The 18606-nt window shown below is 38.9% G+C and overlaps 1 protein-coding gene across 2 annotated transcripts in view; it reads right to left on the reverse strand.

Annotated features, from left to right (window-relative positions):
* TRIO (trio Rho guanine nucleotide exchange factor) overlaps window positions 1-18606 on the reverse strand; it is a 248016-nt gene that overhangs the window by 18180 nt on the left and 211230 nt on the right. For both annotated transcript variants that reach the window (XR_001877064.1, XM_017829066.1), the window contains exons 35-47: window positions 16365-16657; window positions 14656-14826; window positions 9642-9737; window positions 8234-8382; window positions 7411-7477; window positions 5853-5956; window positions 5495-5564; window positions 3920-4009; window positions 3165-3257; window positions 2576-2626; window positions 2278-2355; window positions 1211-1402; window positions 125-302 (exon numbers count right to left, since the gene is read on the reverse strand). Coding sequence is in view for 1 of the 2 variants with exons in the window: in XM_017829066.1 (XP_017684555.1) it covers window positions 125-302; window positions 1211-1402; window positions 2278-2355; window positions 2576-2626; window positions 3165-3257; window positions 3920-4009; window positions 5495-5564; window positions 5853-5956; window positions 7411-7477; window positions 8234-8382; window positions 9642-9737; window positions 14656-14826; window positions 16365-16657 (1632 nt within the window). In the remaining variant the exon portion in view is untranslated. The remainder of the gene's footprint in view (window positions 1-124; window positions 303-1210; window positions 1403-2277; window positions 2356-2575; window positions 2627-3164; window positions 3258-3919; window positions 4010-5494; window positions 5565-5852; window positions 5957-7410; window positions 7478-8233; window positions 8383-9641; window positions 9738-14655; window positions 14827-16364; window positions 16658-18606) is intronic.

Here is an 18606-nt window from a genome sequence, read left to right on the forward strand (position 1 = left end):
CGGCACATATCCCCCAACTGTTCTGTATTAGCTCAGGAAAAAGAAAACTTACTGGTCCAAGAAACAACACATGAAAGAATGAAGTAATTCAATTATGAACTTTCAGTGAAAGGAAATAATTTACCATTTAAAAAGTTGCGCTGGTTTTCCAAAATTTGGTTAATTTCATGGATCCATAACTGGCGGACTCCTGGACTGGCAGAATGCAAAATAAAGGTTTCCGTGACATCGCCCGTCCTTGATGTTAGTGCAAATTTACATGGATCGCTGTCCACATTTTCCTCCAGGGAAAGGCAACTCACCTTCATGAAAAAAAAGCTAATTTATTTGTGGATTTTATGTGAACCATACCTCTAAAAATCTCTTACTTAGGAGCTTAGAGTCAGATCTTCAAATGATAACTGTTCTTTCCTTCGGTAAAGTAATACCATGAAATGAAGGATTACAGTAAACTGAGGATTCGTGTACAGTTTACTGACACACTTGCCTGAACAATCTCCAGCTGGTCAGCATGGCCCAATGTTCTTCATCATCCCTCACTTTCCTTTCATGTTAGTTAAAAAGCTAAGCCTGCCAGGGAGCTCTACCACTGGCCCACACCAAAGGCTTCAGCTGCAGATACAGCAATTCCTTGGACCAGGCTGTTCAGCTAGCGCTATAAACAGGAGGCTCAGCCAGCAGACAAAGCACCAAGCTGAATTAGGGGAAGCAGGGTCCACCCAAAACACTTCATGAGGAGAGTTGCTGGGCTCTGATATTATCAAGTTTTTTTGACAAGCTTGAAGTGAGGGAAAACGCTTTTTGTTTGAGGGAGAGCTGACACATCTAAGAAGGTCGCACTACTTACAAATATTATCTACATATTTGAATATCAGAAAGAATATATAAAAAGTTATTAAATCTATTTGCAATTACTTTGCTATGTGTTGTACACATAGCACAGAGCTTAAAACTAAATTCTTTGTGAACGCTTGTCCAGCTTTGTGCAAGAACACCTGTTTTCATATGCTTCATGTAGGCAGCATCAGATCCAAAGATTTCCATATATCGTCAGAGTGAGAATAGATTTGGTATTTCAGGAAATAACTGACACCTCACTGTGCTCTGTGATTGCACATCTAGATGTCACTAGGGACTCCCCACAGAATGAGAAACTGTTACCTTAGCAGAGTTTGTGCACGGGACACAAAGACTCACACACAACAGTTACCTTGATACTGTTTTTAAACAAGAATCCGGGCATGGAGAAACCTTTCTTTTTATCTAGCAGCTCACTGAAAATGACAATCTGCTCGAAGAGGAAGACCCGTCTCTCCTTGCAGCGTGGCAGAAGTCCCGCATCCTGGTCTGTAACCAAGAATGTGTCCTGGAGCAGGAGCTTACCCTGGGCTACAATTTTACCCTAAATACAGAGGGAAGCAGAAACACATTTAGTGCAGTTCTTCATTTCTTTCCCCAATCAATCTTTCTGAGCAGATGCTCATGCCAAATAGCCTTCTATATTTCCCAACTTCCAACTGTCACTGACCATTATATATTCATTGCTCCTCCTATACACAAGACATTCTTGTGCCCTTTCTCAAAAAAGCAAACATCATGAAGATAAAAAAACCCAACCAAACAAACCCCCCAAAAGTGACTCCCACACTTTTCAATTCATACTCCATTTTTAGGCTTGGAACACTAAGGCTTTCATTTCTCTATTCTCAGTAACTCTAATAGTTACTTTTCTTCCAGTGCCTTCCAGGGTGCTGAATAGGGGAAGAATTCAAGTTTATACCTGCATCACAGAATATAAAGGGCTTTGCAAGCAGAACTTGTGACTGTGGTCTGAAATGATACATACTGCTTCAACAGCCAATTTCCAGCTCTTCTAGACTTAGCAAAACAAGGAGAAAGATTACGGTTGCCTCATGTACATTACTGAGGTCACTTAGTGACTCCTCCTTTGTCTACACTACTGAAATCAGGGCTGCTCACCTGCTGACAACTGATTACTTCACTATTTTGCAAGCCTTTTTTAGTCAACAAGGGAACTGCAATAACACCTGCACTTTCTAGATTTTGCAGGACTTACCTAGTGTGACTGACATGGCAGGTGAAGTATCCCAGGAAAAAGTCCTTGACAGGGCTAAGACTTGATTTTTCATTCACTGCTTTTTGCACCAGCTAACCAGATAACGAGGTAGCACTCTACCTCATTTTCTCCCCACAACATTAATGGTTAATTTCTAGAGAACCTGACGAAATCTCTAAGCAAAACTCCAGCCAACTTACATCAAATCCTTGCAGGCGGCCAACATTCATCATGTCATTACACCGTTTTGGTACTATACACATGACCTCTACAGCTTTCTGTTCAAGACAAATAAAAAGTCAAAGCTTTATTTTCCAAATGAGTTAGCAGCATAACATTTTGTTTAATTTGATATGGTTGCTTTAGAACAGAAATGCAGTAAGTAAACACTTGAAATCACATTCTCAGGAAGATCAGAAAAGGAAAGTAACTCTGCCAAAACAAGAGAAGTTCAGAGTTAAGAGAATTCATGTCACTAAGAGAAAATGTTTCAAGTACCTCTAGTTCTGTTGTGTCAAGATTAGCTTTTTTAGAATATTTGAGGAAGTCCTGAAAAAGAAAAAAATCTGAATTTACTATCCTCTGTCAGAATATGACAAACTGCAGAAAACACACAGAAAAATTTTATTTTTAATGTTTTTGTTTAAGATTTATTCACCATTTGGACTTAGCTCATACAAGAACTGTGTTACACAGAGCTGCTCTTCAGTAAACACTTATGTGACATTAAAATGGTTGCAGGTGTAGATGGAGACGCTGGGATCAGTCCCAACAACTCATATCACTTTTACATCTGAAAACAGTTGACAGTTCTTTCTCCCATTCATATGACACTGGTAAAAATTCTAAATATTTCCATATCTAAACATTTGGTCTCTTAAAAGAAGCAGCAAATTTCTGCCCAAGCCATTTACTGCAATTTTTATAACTAAACATTCTCAGAAAATAATCATTTGGTATTGCTTACAAATCTGGGTTCTGCTTGGGAGAAGGGTGGAAAAATATCAGCAATAATTAAAAAAGAAAACATAGCTATTAATACATCTATAACATATCTGTTAACACATTCATCTCTACATCACTTTACCTTTAGTAACAGCTGGTATTTCATAATTCTCTGCACAGGTTTTATTAGCAAGTCCGTGAGCTGAAGTCTGTGGCCAAGGCGTTGCTTTAGATCCTGAGAGTTGTAAAACAAACATTTTTGTTTGTTCAGTAATAAAGAACTTTGTTTTTGAGTTAAAAACACAGTATTCATATCAGTATATGGAGAGACATATATACATATAGAAGGATGTATCAGTATTAATGGCAATCATACCAGAAACTGGCAAAAGTCAGAGCAGAATCTAATCTTCAGTTAGCAAAAGCTGGAGTCCTTCCCTTATCTGTATCACCTTCCCTTATCTGTATCACCTTTGTTTTCAAAGTATTCCCCTCTGCAAGCATCTTTCATCTCTTTTTTTTTGACAAGACTGCATAGTGAAATGTAATTTTTCAGTCACAGGTTGTATATAACCTATTTGCAGCAGTGATCTCTGCTCATCCAAAATTACCATTTCATATAATATGCACTGGTAACTGCCTGGCCTAGGGCTAGTAAGGACAAGACTCTACTGATTAATTAATATCTTATACCTAAACTTTGGTTTTCATCTCTAGGAGTCTGTATCAGATTTGAGGAATTAGAACAGAAGTGGCAAGAAATTATAATTTAAAACAGTAATAATAATATCTGCTGCATTTGTTTGGTTGGTTGGTTTTTGGTTTGATCAACAGATCTGATAATGCTTATGATTTGCACACACCCTTCACCTCACACATCCTCTCTCAGGAACTTACCTCAAAAAATGTATCAATGTATTCTGAGACGATATGCTCAGACTTTGGTTTGTTTTGGCAGTAAACTATGTACATGTGCAACCTTCTCTCCTGGAGGAACAAAGACACAGAATGATACATCATTATCAAGAAAAACATGCCAGATTGAAATGGAGCATTATTTTAAGAAGTACAGTTGTTCAAAAGTATGAACTTAAAAAAACTTTGAGGAAAAGCAGTTACATATGCAGAAATTACAGATCTGAAAATAGATTTATTTGAGAATATCATTATGATTTTAAAAAGGTAACACAAGTGAAAAATATTCCCACAGTTATAAATCCTCCTGAACAACAGGTGTTCAAGGATGATAGCTCAGTAGATCCCACAATAAAGTTAAGTATGAAAATGGTTCTCTTTTTCCTTTAGCAAGAGCAATGAGAGGTTGGACCAGATGACACCACAGTGGTCCCTTCCAACTTAACCATTCTGTGATTCTGTAATGCATGTAGTCTCTGAAATTTAATATTTTTAAATTTTATTTTAATAATCTGATTATTATTCTAATTTATTAGAATAATGACCTCCTCCTGTTTAGATTTACAGGATAGTTAGGAGAAACCTCTCGAGTACTCTGTTTAGTACAGTCTGTCCTACTGGAGTTTGAGTGCGGATGTAGGTGATGAAGCCTGGAAATGGCAGCGCTAGTATTTTTTAACTCTGATGCTTTATTTTGTGAAAGTGCTTTTAACAACAAAGCAACAAAGAACAAGAGAGAGAGAATAACTTCAAGATTCATTCTTGGTTGCTGATCTTGTTGGTTAAGAAGCGCAGACATACCATATGTGTCACCTACTCCAAACTCTTTCCTATCACTTTGCTAGCATTGGTTTGCCGTTAGAGGCTTTGCTGCCCAGAGTACTGACCAGTGAAGACAAATGGTAATGAAAAAAATGAAGAAATAAGATGGAGATTGAAAAGGACACAGGACATAGATTAAGAGCAGGAATTGAATCGCTGTATTCTAGCTAATAGTCAGGGCTTTCCTAGAGGATGCTGTAATAATATCACAGCTTGCCTTTCCATCTGAAGTGATAAAGACAACTTTCAAAGACAACTCAGTTACAAATAATACCAGGAGAAAGTAAAACAGCAATCAGAAAGAGGGACAATTACTTCCTACAGGTTTTGCATTTTGGCAGCAACAGAATTCTCAGAAGGGGGGAAAGGATACAGAACTAGACTGCACTGAAACTGGAAGGAAGAATGAGCCTCTTTACTATTTTTATATATTATGTTCTGTGGTACTGCATGGATACCTGGGATTAGAAGGCAGGTGTCATATGAAATGACAATTCCCTTGCACCAAAGTGTAACTGAACTGAGAAATGGGGTGCTCATTTATGTTTACTCCCCACACAAAGATATCAGGGACAAAAATTACAGCACTCACTTATTTATAAGCTCTTAAAAACTCTCTCTCCATATCTTACAGTGACAAATATTGTACAGCACTTCCACTGTGTTGCACTTAGTAATCAAACATGTTGGGCAGTAGCAGCAATAGAGTTTGCCAAGGACGATGTTTGCACTTACATGCTTAACAAACAGGGATCCTAGCTTTTCTGGATCTTCAAGGCACTTTTCCAACTCTCCTAAAAAGAAGCTGAACATAAATAGAATAAGTACTTTCGTTGGTTTTGGTTTTTTTTCCTGATAGCACACATTATAACAACAGGTGTATATATATATATATATATATGCATATATATATGCATCCTTGTTTATAGATCTTCACACCAACTTTTGTAAGCTGAATCTACAACTCAAAGCACAAGACTAACTGTTTTTACCTTGTATCTGAATATTTGAGGAAATAAAACAATGTCTTGAAGTCAGTCTAATATTTTTTAGGTAGAATAGTTCAGCAGATAGTTTTCAAGTTAATACATACTCTCTGTGCCAGTCATAAATCTGGTGAATGTTTCCAAATACAATCTTGTCTTTGCCTTTCATATCATCAGGTACACCATCTTCCTTCATAAGTGCCATATAACCCTGCAACAATCCAAGTAAATTCACTGTGAACATTCTTACTCTTAAAAAAGTGAGCTTTCTTTTAATCCCCATTTTCCCAAAAGCTGTCCAAATTGCCCATGGCAACTGCTTGCTTGGGACACAAAACCAAAGCAAAAACCTGCTCTATAACATAGTATAACATTGAGCACAGACACAAAGTATCACAAATTGACTTGAGGCTGTCTGCACAACACTGCCCAGTGCTAGAAAAATGAATTCACTCCAGCTAATTTAGCCTGTGTGAACAGAACCAAAGCATGAAGGAAACTTCCACAACCCTTCTTCTTATTGTCTGAAGCAGCTGCAATGCTTTGCTAAGTAGGGCTGCTACTGAGTACATGTCAGAGCTGCTGAACTGGCTTCTGTAGTGCTTTGCTCGATGTTCCTTATTTCAGTCATCCACACTAACCCTACACCAAAGCATGCTGAGGAAGAAAGCAGCTGTACTGCCCATGGGACTGCACTGCATGAACTACTACTTGCAGTATGAACAAAACAAACACAAAGAAGCTGAACATCAATTCTGTTAGCAAGCATTCTGGCTGCAGTAATGGTCCTTTTACATTTTCCCATAGTCTCAGCCTATTTTTGGTATCTACACAGTCATGTCACCGAGCAATTCTATCATATAGTTAGAGCTGGGAGTATTTTAAATTTTGTAATATTCATGCAACTCTATTCCTTTTTTTTTTTTTTTAAATACTTCTATTTCTAAATAGCCAGGTCTGGTTTTGGTTTGCCAAGTTTACATTTTGATATCTAGCATTTTCATCAGGAATTATTTTGTTAGTTACAAAAATACATCTATTCATAGCCTTCTAATGCACCCCTTAAATACTGTAAAAACACTTCTCACAATGCCAATCTTTCTTTCCTTCCTTCCCTCTAAAACAGAGTTTAAGAATTGAACATTCTTAGGCTGAAATTCACTGTCATGCTCATTCTATTTTTCCAAATGCATCTTGTTGGTAGCTGAAGACTGAAGAGAGATGTGTGATGTTATGTCATTTTACAGTAGGGGAAGCTAGGAAGTCTAAAAGAAGTCTAGCAGTAGGAGAGGAAGGTGGACTTTCAAGTCCTGTATGCTGAACTACAATTTTTTTTTTTTTTAAATTTGGTTGTGCTAAATAAAACCATCTAGCCTAAGATAATATTAGGCCAGAGGTAGTGATCTTAAAAAAATGACAAAGAACTACATTCTTCAGAAGAACAACAAGGTGGACACAATAAGAGGAACCAAAAAGGGAATAAGATATGATGCAGCATTTCTAATACATTAAAAGCCTGCAGGAGGGAAAACTCAATGCAAACTCCCAAATTTTCAGTTTCTTCATGTGTTTTGTTTTGAAAAACATTGTGAGGTTCAAGCTGCACAGCTGGTTAGTATCATATTTTAAAAAAAGAAGAAATCAGGAGAAAGTAAAACATCATACCTCAACTACATAGCCCAGATCTCGCACATAATCTCGTTCTGTCTCCACTAATTCCTGTAAGACATAGCTACAGGGGAAGGAAAATGGTGAACATATATTAAAAAATTAAACACATTCTTCAAGAGGATTAATGGCACACAACTTCTTAGACATTTGCAGTCACATGTGTTTGATAGGCAGAACTGAAATGGAAGAATTATTGTACGTTGGTTCTAAGTAAGATACTGCTTTGACTTTGAAACTGGACAAGGTTTGCTTCTGTTTATCTAAAGTCAGATGTTTTCTTAAACATGACATTAAAATTAAACATTTAACTATTGTTTAAAATAAAATGCTATTATGTCTCTGGTCTGGAGACTCTTAACTATATGAACTGTTATTTCTACACACAGGTTTAAAAAATTTTGAAACTAGACATGTTTTTGTTCTACCATGGTAACAGTTTACTACTACATAAAGAAATAATGTGTGGGATGAAGCAGAACAAGGGGAATGACCATTATTTTGAAGCCTAGTAGTCTTTTTGTTCTAAATCTTCGTTCGGGAAGCCTAGCCATGAATAGTCTTTTGGACATTTAAAGATCAGCATCTTCCTGAATAAATAAGAGTGACACATGACAGAAGTTAAACACAGGTATGACTAAGATTAAAAATCACAGGAAATTGAAACTGCAACGAATGTCTCAGAAATATAACTATATGCTTGACACCTAATACATGTCTCCTCCCTTTCAGACTAACAGCTTCTGCTGCCAGTTCAAAATGGGCATTGTAAAAAAAAAAAAAGAAAATTGTAAAAAACTGAGTAAAAATGTGGTCTTACTGTCGTCTTTTTAAGGAGCTGGATTTCCTTTCTTCCATCTCATCAATGGGTGACGAGGAAGATAGAAGAGAGTTATCTGAAGGGTTAAAGGATGGACTGCTGCTGTCACCTTGATCTACCAACAAGGAACTTGGACGGTCCTCCAGAGCCTGAGAAGGTATTCAAGACAGTCAGCAACAATGATTTATTTCTCCTTTATTCACAAGACACATTACATGCAGCTGTATAAAGGAATCTATGGGAGATCAATTACTGTTATGTATCTTGGCAAAGCAGATTTCAAGCCTCCAGGAAACCAGCCAACACTATGGGTTTTCCAAGATAACAGCCTTATAGAAGCACATTTGGGATATGACAGTCTTTCCTTCACAGGAAAGAAAGGAGTTGAGTTGGTTTAAGCAGCAATGGTTAAAAGTCAGAGTATCCTGCTCAGGATGTAAGTATTTTTATGGGGAAAGCTACACAGATGCGTGCTCATTGCCAAGGATTAAATTATATTTGTCGCATTTGAGTTCTGGCATATACAATTTACTTCCAATAATAAATAAAACATCTTTAAAGGAGATTTTTTTGATGTTACATTTTTTTAACACAACAAAGTAGCATTCTTTCTAAGACATTTTGTTTATCTTATTAATTAGCCAAAATAGTGACTCAGTAAAGAAAATAATGACTTCTACACCATCAGTGTTGCTTGTGAGCTTCATGACAGTTCAGATCTTAGGAAAGAGTCCCTGTATCCCGTGCCAAATATACTGTCTCCTTTGCATGGACCTCACAGGCTTCTGTTTGTACAAAAGATGTAGAAGCAATGGGAGAAATAACACAAACATCTTCTATGAAGTATTTACTGTATTTTTTTAATTCAGGCCCATAATCTTGGATCAAGCTACAGTTAAACATCACATTTTCCTTGCATGTGATACAGCTTTTAATGCAAGACACATTTACTTCACCAGGGTGGGGTTCAGCTGTAATCTTTTTTCTTTTCCCACAAAAAGTAAAAAAAACAATAATGATATGACTGGCCCAAAAACCAGGGGAAGCTGACCCTTGGTTAAAATTGTGAAATGAGAACATCTCCACCAGGGACTATATGCATGGACCATTAGGTTATATACACTGCTGGGCAGCCTGCAAGACACACAGACTACCAACCTTTCCATTTACAAAAGACTGTGTTGAATTTTCTCATAGATTACTTCCTATTTACTGTTCTGGTGCAAGAGAAGTAAAAAGCATAACAGCGTGTGTACAAAATGACCCGTACACTACCCCAGAAAATGATTTTTGAAACAGGCAGCAAGTTTTAAAAGTCAGTGGAAAGAATGTAGCTTTTCTTTGAATAGCAAGTTGGGACTTGAAGACACAACTTCCTTAGACACATGCATCTGCTAGTCAGCCTCACCATTTTACTTTTGACGAGCTCTTCAATCGCACTGACTAGTTCTGCAGCACTGGGTGTCTCGGAGCTGGTCGGCCGCACCAATAATCGAGATGATGTCTGTGCAATGACACAAAGGAAGGAAAATCCCAGTTAGCCTGGTACTTGCTCAAGGATCAAGAGACCTCCTTCACTTCTCTGTCAGACAAAGGTACCTGACAGTAACTGTCAGTATACTATAACACTAAGATCATCCCTTCCAACAAGTAAACCCCATAGAAGGTAAATGCTGTGACAAAAATTCCTGTTCCTATGTGCAATAGAAATCAAAGAAGAATCTTTCCTTTTGCTGATGATAATTCCTGACAAATAGCTATAAAAGCTGCCTAAGCTGACCCAATGGAAAACCAACAGTTTGTTAGTCTATTTTACTGCTACTTAAACAAAGCAACAACTGCAGAATGGTAAGAGAAACCAAGAAGACTTGAAATAAATGAGAAAGCATTACTACATTAAGAAAAAATACACCAGTAACTCGGGGGCATTTACTTTTCTAAAGGAGCTGGAGTATACTGCCCAGATTCAGATGGGAAATTGAGCTCACCATTCCTTGTGCCATCCATTTTCCCCAATGGTATGTGTAGAGCACAGAAGATCTCTGGCCTCATAAGCTATAAAATGCCAGTTTATAGATACAACTGAAGGTAAAAGGTGTTCACAGTAAAGGATTCTGGGAGAAGGCCATTAAATTCAGCCTCAGTAATCTGCAAACAGGAGTTGTTTGCATATTACATTTACCATTTAGTAACTGGAAAGTGGAAACGGTGTAATATGAAGCTTACTTCATATTACAAACAGCACAGTGAACATCATGTAGCACAGGGTAAGCTGTCCTGCAAACGTTTTCAACAAATCAGACAAAGAAATGGCACGTATAATGACTTCACACAAGAGGTTCTGCTCAAAGCAAGCATGGGTGTAACAAGACTCCCCATAAGTAAATTAAAAAAAAAAAAAAAGAATAGACAGATTTTAGGTAGTTTGCCTTGTATTTGCCTTATTTGGAAAGGAAAACAGGGGCTGGGTAAGCAACGGAAATACAAATAACTTTAAACAGAAAGATACGGGAACTGAGCCAAAGCAGAGACAGAACACAAGTCAACATAATGCTGCACCAGAGTTTACAAAAAGAGAAAACAAAAAGCGAAAATAATTAGTTTCATATTAACACAACTGATCTTGAAACTTTAATATAGCTTATCCAAAAATTAAATGCAAACAACTTGTAAACTGCCACCAAACGCACACATGACGTGTGCAATGATTCCGCTGAATGGAAGAATGTATACTGTGCAGATGAGCACTTAGGGGAGAAAATGGTTGTGTTATTTAATGATATTAGACAACTCAGCATGGCCTAGCACATGATGTTTGCATGAACACCAAAAACTTTGGAATCCCACAGCTAGCCTGACTTTTAGGCAATTACATGCCCCTGAATCTGGTCATTGACCAGGTTCTCCAAAGCTGTGCTTGTACGTGGGTTTTCACTTTGGATGTAGAGCTCAGCTTAGTCTTACAAAACACTGTTAGTGCTGGAATCTGAATCTGGTCATGGTCCCTTCTCTCTCTCTTTTGGGATATAAGAGGTGCGAGTGCTGTAAAACTTCAGAACTGTTTCGTTTCTAGTTCATGGGATTATATCACATATTATCTGAAGAAGAAGGAGCTGCATACATGAAGTCTGCCTGCGGACTGTCCTGATGATGTACTATGGGAGCAAAGTACACCCCTTGCCCAGAAACCAAGGAAAGGTGGAGGGAGCAACTGAGCTCACGCAGGCTAGGGACCATAGCAAGCTGGGAAAGGAAGGAGAAACCCAGCAAGCAGGGAGTTTCCAGCACTGAGTGTAGACAAGAAGCTCTAGAGAGGAAGAAATGCTTGCAGGGAGGCACAGAGGAAAGCCAAGTCTCTGAGGTCACTGAAAGGTGGAGACATTCCTTGGGATCCAGAGGAGATGAGCAACCCAAAAAACCACTCAGCATGGCAGGAATGTGAAGGAGGACTCCACCCAGAAGGCAGACAACTGGGAATTTGTTTGCAAACCTTTTATTGATCAGGAACTCTATCAAGAGTCAACTACCTTCTAGTGTGTAAAACTTTGCTCTGGCTTCTCATTTCTGCATTCCAATAAAGCATTTGCTTTAGGTACTAGAAGTTGGTGGCATGTGGACTTCAGGGAGGCACACACAGCCTCCCAGGCTGCCTCATGAGAGGACTTTTTTGCCCCCCACCACGCAGGACAGATATTGCATAACAACAGCAAATTGCAGAAGAATCACTATTTACATACTTTGAAAAACTATGGTGTAATATTAACATTACTAAATTTTAACTTCACGGAAGCCTTCTCTAAAATGTAGTTCAAGCTACTTTAAAAACTTTCCCAACATGTTTTTACTGCAGTGAGTGCATGTTAACTGCTTAAGAATTGCTGCTGCTTTTGTCTGGGATAGAGTTAATTTTCTTCACAGTGGCTGGTATGGGCTATGTTATGGATCTGTGCTAAAGAAACTGTTGATAATATAGAAATGTTTTTGTTATTGCTGAGCAGTGCTTACACAGAGCCAAGGCCTTTTCTGCTTTCTGTACTGCATTGCTGGTGAGGAGGTTGGAGGTGCATGGGAAATTGGAAGGAGACACAGCTGGGAGGGGTGACCCAAATTGATCAAAAGGATATTCTATACCATATGACATTACACCCAGGATATAAAGTGGAGGAAAGAAGGAGGAAGTGGCGGGGACATTTGGAGTGATGGTGTTTGTCTTCCCAAGTCACTGTTACACGTGATAGGGCCCTGCTCTCCTGGGGATGGCTGAACACCTGCCTGCCCATGGGAAGCAGTGAATTAATTCCTTGTTTTACTTTGCTTGCATGCATGGTTTTTGCTTTATCTCAATCCACAAGTTTTCCCCTTTTACATGTCCCATTCTCCCCCTGATCCCATTGGTGGGAGAGTGAGCAATCAGCTGCATTGTACTGGTGGCTGGCTAGGGTTAAACCACAACAGAAGTCAAAGTAAAATTTACTGTGGATTGAAAGCTACTCAAAGCCTCTTACTCGACTGTGGTAAGGGTCTGACTTTGCACCAGAAATACACTAGTGAGTAGACACTAATTTACAAGCATATCCCCTCACATAACTGTTCTTGCTACGTAAAGAACTATATAATCAAGTTAATTTTTCTCTGGAGAACTTTTTTTAATACTTGTGTATCAATTTTTTTCTGTCACTGACGGGACACACAAATATGACAGCGCATCAGCAGGAACTTAAACATATTTCCACCACCGTTATTTTCATCCTATTTCTAAATCTCAAACTGAGATTGTTATATTCTAGCAAGAAAACATTCTCTCAGGTCAAAAGGCAGGCCTATTTTTGTTTGTTTTGTTTCAGGAATATTTCCCCACATATTAACTCTCCAACTCATATGTTACACTTTTTCAATTCAGAAAACACATAGGAATTAAAAACACATAGAGCATAGGAACCAGCCATTTTGATCCTACAAACGATATTCTCAGGGATGAGTGAGATTCCCACTGAAAGGAAGTCTTCTTAAAGGAATTAAAAACCCAAAAATAAGTAAGATCAGCCAAAGTTATGAACAGCATCTGTATCACTGAGAACAGAGAGGAACCAGTCACAAAATTCATTAACAGTATTCAATGCTGTAGATTGCAAAGGTTATAAATTTTAAGGAACAAAATGGGAAGAAAACAGGAATGTGCATATTTGTTGCACAAGCCCAGACTGTTTCCCTTATAAAACCCTCTATTTTCAGACTTGATACTTGTCCCCTAAACATGTGATCCAGGTTGAAAATGGAAATAAAGCCCCTCAATGTACGAACGTCATAACATCAAAGAAAAGTAGAAGATACGCAGGGAAGATTTCCTTCATGCAGTTACTATCTACATGTAAAATCTCATTACTGATGCAAAATTTTTACCCTCAATTTTAATGTGCCTTTCTTTGTAAAAATCAGCTGTATTACGTGCTAGTTTTCGCTGGGGTAGAGTTAAATTTCTTCACTGTAGCTGTGTGGAGTTGTGTTTTGGGTCTGTGCTGGAAATGGCGCTGATAACTCAGGGATGTTTTAGCTATTGCTGAGCAGAGCTCACACAGCGCCAAGGCCTTTTCTGTTTCTCACCCCACCCCACCAGTGAGGAGAATGGCAGGGCACAGAGAGTTGGGAGGGGACAAAGTCAGAACAGCTGACCCCAACTGACCCAAAGGATATTCCATACCATATGGCATCTTACTCAGCATATAAAACTGGTGGAAGAAGAAGGAAGGGGGGACATCTGGAGTGATGGCATTTATCTTGCCAAGTCACCATTACATTTGATGGAGCTCTGCTTTCCCGGGGATGGCTAAACACCTGCCTGGCCCATGGGAAGGGGTGAACAAATTCCTTGTTTTGCCTTATTTGGGTATGCAGCTTTTGCCTTCCCTATTAAACTCTCTTTATTTCAACCCATGGGTTTTCTCACTCTTCTGATTCTCTTCCCCATCCCATGGAGGGAGGGAGCAGTGGTTGTGTGGGGCTTAGTTGCTGGCTGGGGTTAAACCAGGACAAGTAATACCCTTAGGTGGTAATTCCTTTCTCATAGGCATCCCCCTCCCCTTCAAAAAAAAGAATAAAAGGTAGGATTATAAAACAATTAGATTCTAATCACTAAATATAGCATCAGTAAAAGAGATGTAAATTGGTCCGTGAGCACACAAAGTAGCCCATTTTCACATTTAAAGGGACAGTACAAAAATTTCTACAGTTCTGCTTTTAAGATAGAAAAGCATTTAATTCATGCTCTTCTCACAGAAACATCCTTTTAATGTTGTCTGAAGTGGCACAGTGATTACTTCTGTCTTCCATAAAGATGTATTATGTACAATTTGGAGACCTTCAAGAACAGAAGAAAGATTTGTGCAAACAGAGGTTATCTCAACATGTAAAGCCTTCCCTCCTACCTTGTCATCCTGGGAGTCGGGCTGGAGAAGACTGTGTTGCTGAATTGCCATCGGAGGAGGAAGTGGTACAGCATCTGCTCCCTCTTCACCTTCCTCCTCTCCACAGCTCTGCATGCCTGAAGAGGATGACTTGGAGAGAGTGCCACTGCTCAGCCCCTCATTTCGACCTCTCTGTAAAAAACATCAAGACATTCAATCTCTGATATCTTCTCAACAGCATGAAGCTTGTCTTAAGTCTGTTATGTAGTTTCAGCCCTCTCCCAAAAAGTCAAGATGCTCCTATAAATACACTAGGATCCTCCTTAACAGAGGGGGAAAATGCAAATGCCAGTTTTCAATCTTTGGTAAAAGCAGATGGATTGAGACACTAAGAACAAGACATTCAGCTTGAAATTTACTACAGGAAAGCGTTATCAAAGCCATGCTTTCTTTCCAATTTCAGTTCTGTAATCTTGCTATGTATCATAGGACAAAAAAACTGCTATCACCACATGAAGTACTTTGTTAATTATCCTTTCTGTCCCCCACAAGGCACTATGATTTCAAGTACCCAAAGTTTAGTGTAACTGATCTTGCAGGATTCATCTATCTTTACAGGAAGACAGCATAGATAGTTATTGGTTTTTCCTGACTTTAAGGTTTTCCCGTCACTCACAGAACTGCAGAGTAACAGATACTTCCATAACAGTGCTGCAAGTGCAGCACAGAGGGTCTCTTTCTACAGCCTGACATCCAAGGACAGAGGCCAATACTCATTCCTAGGCAACATCTCTCGACTCACTATGCTCCAAGTCTCTAGTCTCTTCTTTCCCTAGATTCACTGTATAATATCACTAATGTTCCAAGCTTGTAGCAAAATATGTTGTGAGGAAAAGAAAACAATGCAACATTAAAAATTGGGAATCTGCATGGTAAGTACCAAAACTGTCAATCCTGGTAAAAAGGAATAAGTGTATAGCATGCATCTAGCTCTGCCCTTGGAAGCAGTAAGATGACGTTTCATTTTAGCCTGAAATGTAGGTTTGTAACAAAAAAGAATTTGGCTCTTGTCTGCACCTAACTGGAGGTTGGCTTTGTTCATACAGAGTTCCAGGCTTAGAAGGAGGGGCACATGCTTGTAGGAGGAAGGGAAGCCCTCAGTAGATGTTGTTGGTGGCAAAGTTTGGAACAGTTCACAGTTTTCCTCCCTCCAATGAAAACTGCCATGCATACTATTTGACTAATGGTAACTACCTTTTAATTCAAAGGCCCAGTAATTTTTCTGTGCTCTGACTCTTACTCAAGGTGTAAATACAACTTTAAGCAGTTAAGTAGCTCTCCCAATATCTTCCCTGACCCATCAACAAGAAAAGGAAAGGAAGTACAAAATGACCTGATTATTCCCAGACCTTGAAGCACCTTTGTTCACAAAGCCGCTTTCCGAATTAGGATAAGAGAGCAAAGCCAAAGAACAACTTTTTACTCTCCCATTTCTCTTTTTCAATTAGAGACTCTTCACAGAGCTTAACTAACACTCTCAATGCAGAGGGCCCAAACCGTCCCTTGCACAGTACTTATGCAGAGTACAGTAGTCAACAAGAATGAGCACGGGGCACATACTGCTTTGCTCCACTGCTGGACAGTCAACTGAGGAGACAACCTTCACCTGACAACATTAGTTCTTTGAAAAATATAAAAACAAGTCTTGGGAAGCTGCCCTGAACACTTACCTCTTCAATGGTTTCATCTTGTGGGGTTGCTGCACTATCATCAGAGTCCTTCTGAGAGCCCGCATCGGCACTTTTACGAACCTCTCTACTCTTCTTATGCTTGTGGGCCAGTTTTTTGACATGCCCGTCTGCTTTTCCACTGCTAAGGCGCCTCACAGGACTGGTAAGCCACTTCCTCAACGTGTTGCCAGGGCGCTTGGGGCCCGGGGAGCTCTGAGCACCAATCATGTGGGCCTGAAGTGATGTTACTGAAGCAGGAGGACTGGCATCATTGCTGGAGACTGAAAGGGAGTCTGGAAAAAGAACAAGGAGGGCATTTTAAAGCTGAAACACAGGCAAATAAGAAACAAGGTAAATGGATGTATGTGATAACACATATCAGATTGGATGTATGGACAAATCAATCAGATTATTTGGAGGTAATCTGGCCTTTACCAGATTACTACAACTATCTGACACTACAACTATCAGTGTACATGCTGCACGTGGCTGTCCATAGACAAGCCCGTAACAGTCAAGCTTCATTAAGTTGCTTCTGCCTCAATTATAATTCATACTTCCCACTGCTGATACTTATTTGATAGTGAATTATACTTTCCATATGTCATCTAACTTTTTGGAAGGATATGCTTGTTTTATCTTTTAATGTTTACTGCTTTGAGCAAAGACATGAAGGGTAACTATAACTGCCTATGTAAATAATTTTTCAAACACTAAATTCAATTACAAATGCTCCAATTACTTTCATTATTTATTTATTTACCCTGCCCTTGGGACAAAAGGAAGAAGAAACCAGAAGAGAGTTATATGTCTGTCTTTTGCTTAAATCTTCTCAGACTTTTGGCTTTGTTTTGTTTGCTTTTTAAAAAGGCACAGAGCAATGTTTAAAAGCCCACTTGCTGAAATCTCGGGATCAGCAGTAGTTCTCAGCATGACATGCTTGAAGTACTGTAATGAAACAAAGGATACACTTTTCTCAAGACACAGTTAAATGTGCATGAGGTCAAGAATATTCCCACCGAGGTTCCTGTCACTTGAACAGGACTGTATGCTTACAGTGAACCTCCACTGGTTACCTATTGTGAGACTAGGTTTCCTTTTTCCCCGTGCAGCACAATGCTTTTCCCCCCAACAATTCTGTTTTCCTAAAAACATACTTTTTTTTTTTGGGGGGGGGAAACATTCTTGTAACACCACTCCTATAAATATTATTTACCACTAGGGTATTAACAAGATTCTCGTAGGTTGTCAAATATGGGGTTTTTTTTCCCCTGTGCGTGCACTTTTGCAGACAGATAGTTTACAGAAGGATGACATAAATAATGTTTTGTTGAATGTTTCTACGCTGGGAGTTAAATGCAGTGCTTGTATTCCTTCTTGAAGCTTGACACAGATGTTCAGGTCACCTCTTCTGGCAGCTTTTCCCTAAGAGGTGCACTGCCAGTCTGACCAGAGACAGTTTGAATTTTGCAGAATAATATGGACACACTGATGTACCAATACACTTCATCATAAACACCCAAATACTTTGATCCATGCACAAGTATGTGAGTCTGCTCCGTTTCCACAGAGCACTAAGCATAAATCATGGTTTTGAACAGAGATGGGGAGACACAAAACATGAAAATAAGAAATTAGGGCTTTTTATTTTTCCTGCACTATTCAAGCTGTTTCAAAAAGGGCATCCTTTCCTTGGAATCCCAAATTGTGTTCTGTCATGCTGTTTGCAAAAATTTTTCTCTATTCCAATAAAACCCATTGCATGTCACTATTAAGATACACCAGTTCTCATGCCAAGAACATCTGTAGCTTATAGTGTTATGAACACATACATAATAATTGTGTTAACCACCCCTTCTCATTGCTTCCATAAAGCAGAAGATAAACTTTATAAAGCATACTTTCAGTCTAACAAGCTAGCTGCTAACACTTTAAAATCAGGATTCATCTATAGAATTATCTTCTAGCTGTTGTGAACACAGGTAAGGAGAGTTCCTATGATGTCATTAACCTGGTTTCAAGGCTTTAAGTAATGGGTACTACAGAGCTACACCAGTTTGTCTCTAAATCATGGGTTAGCAGTGCTACAGAATTGCCACATTATTTTCTTGTTGAAGTGGAAAACATAAGGAAGAAATTAATTACTTATAACAATGGTTTTCAACTTGCAATCCGAGTATCCCTCAAGGCCCCTGGATTACTGCTAAAGGGTTATCAGCACATATGCAAGAAAAGTAAGCTT

The sequence above is a fragment of the Lepidothrix coronata genome, unplaced genomic scaffold (assembly GCF_001604755.1).
Source record: "Lepidothrix coronata isolate B3197 unplaced genomic scaffold, Lepidothrix_coronata-1.0 Scaffold158, whole genome shotgun sequence".
In the NCBI taxonomy this organism is placed as follows: Eukaryota; Metazoa; Chordata; class Aves; order Passeriformes; family Pipridae; genus Lepidothrix; species Lepidothrix coronata.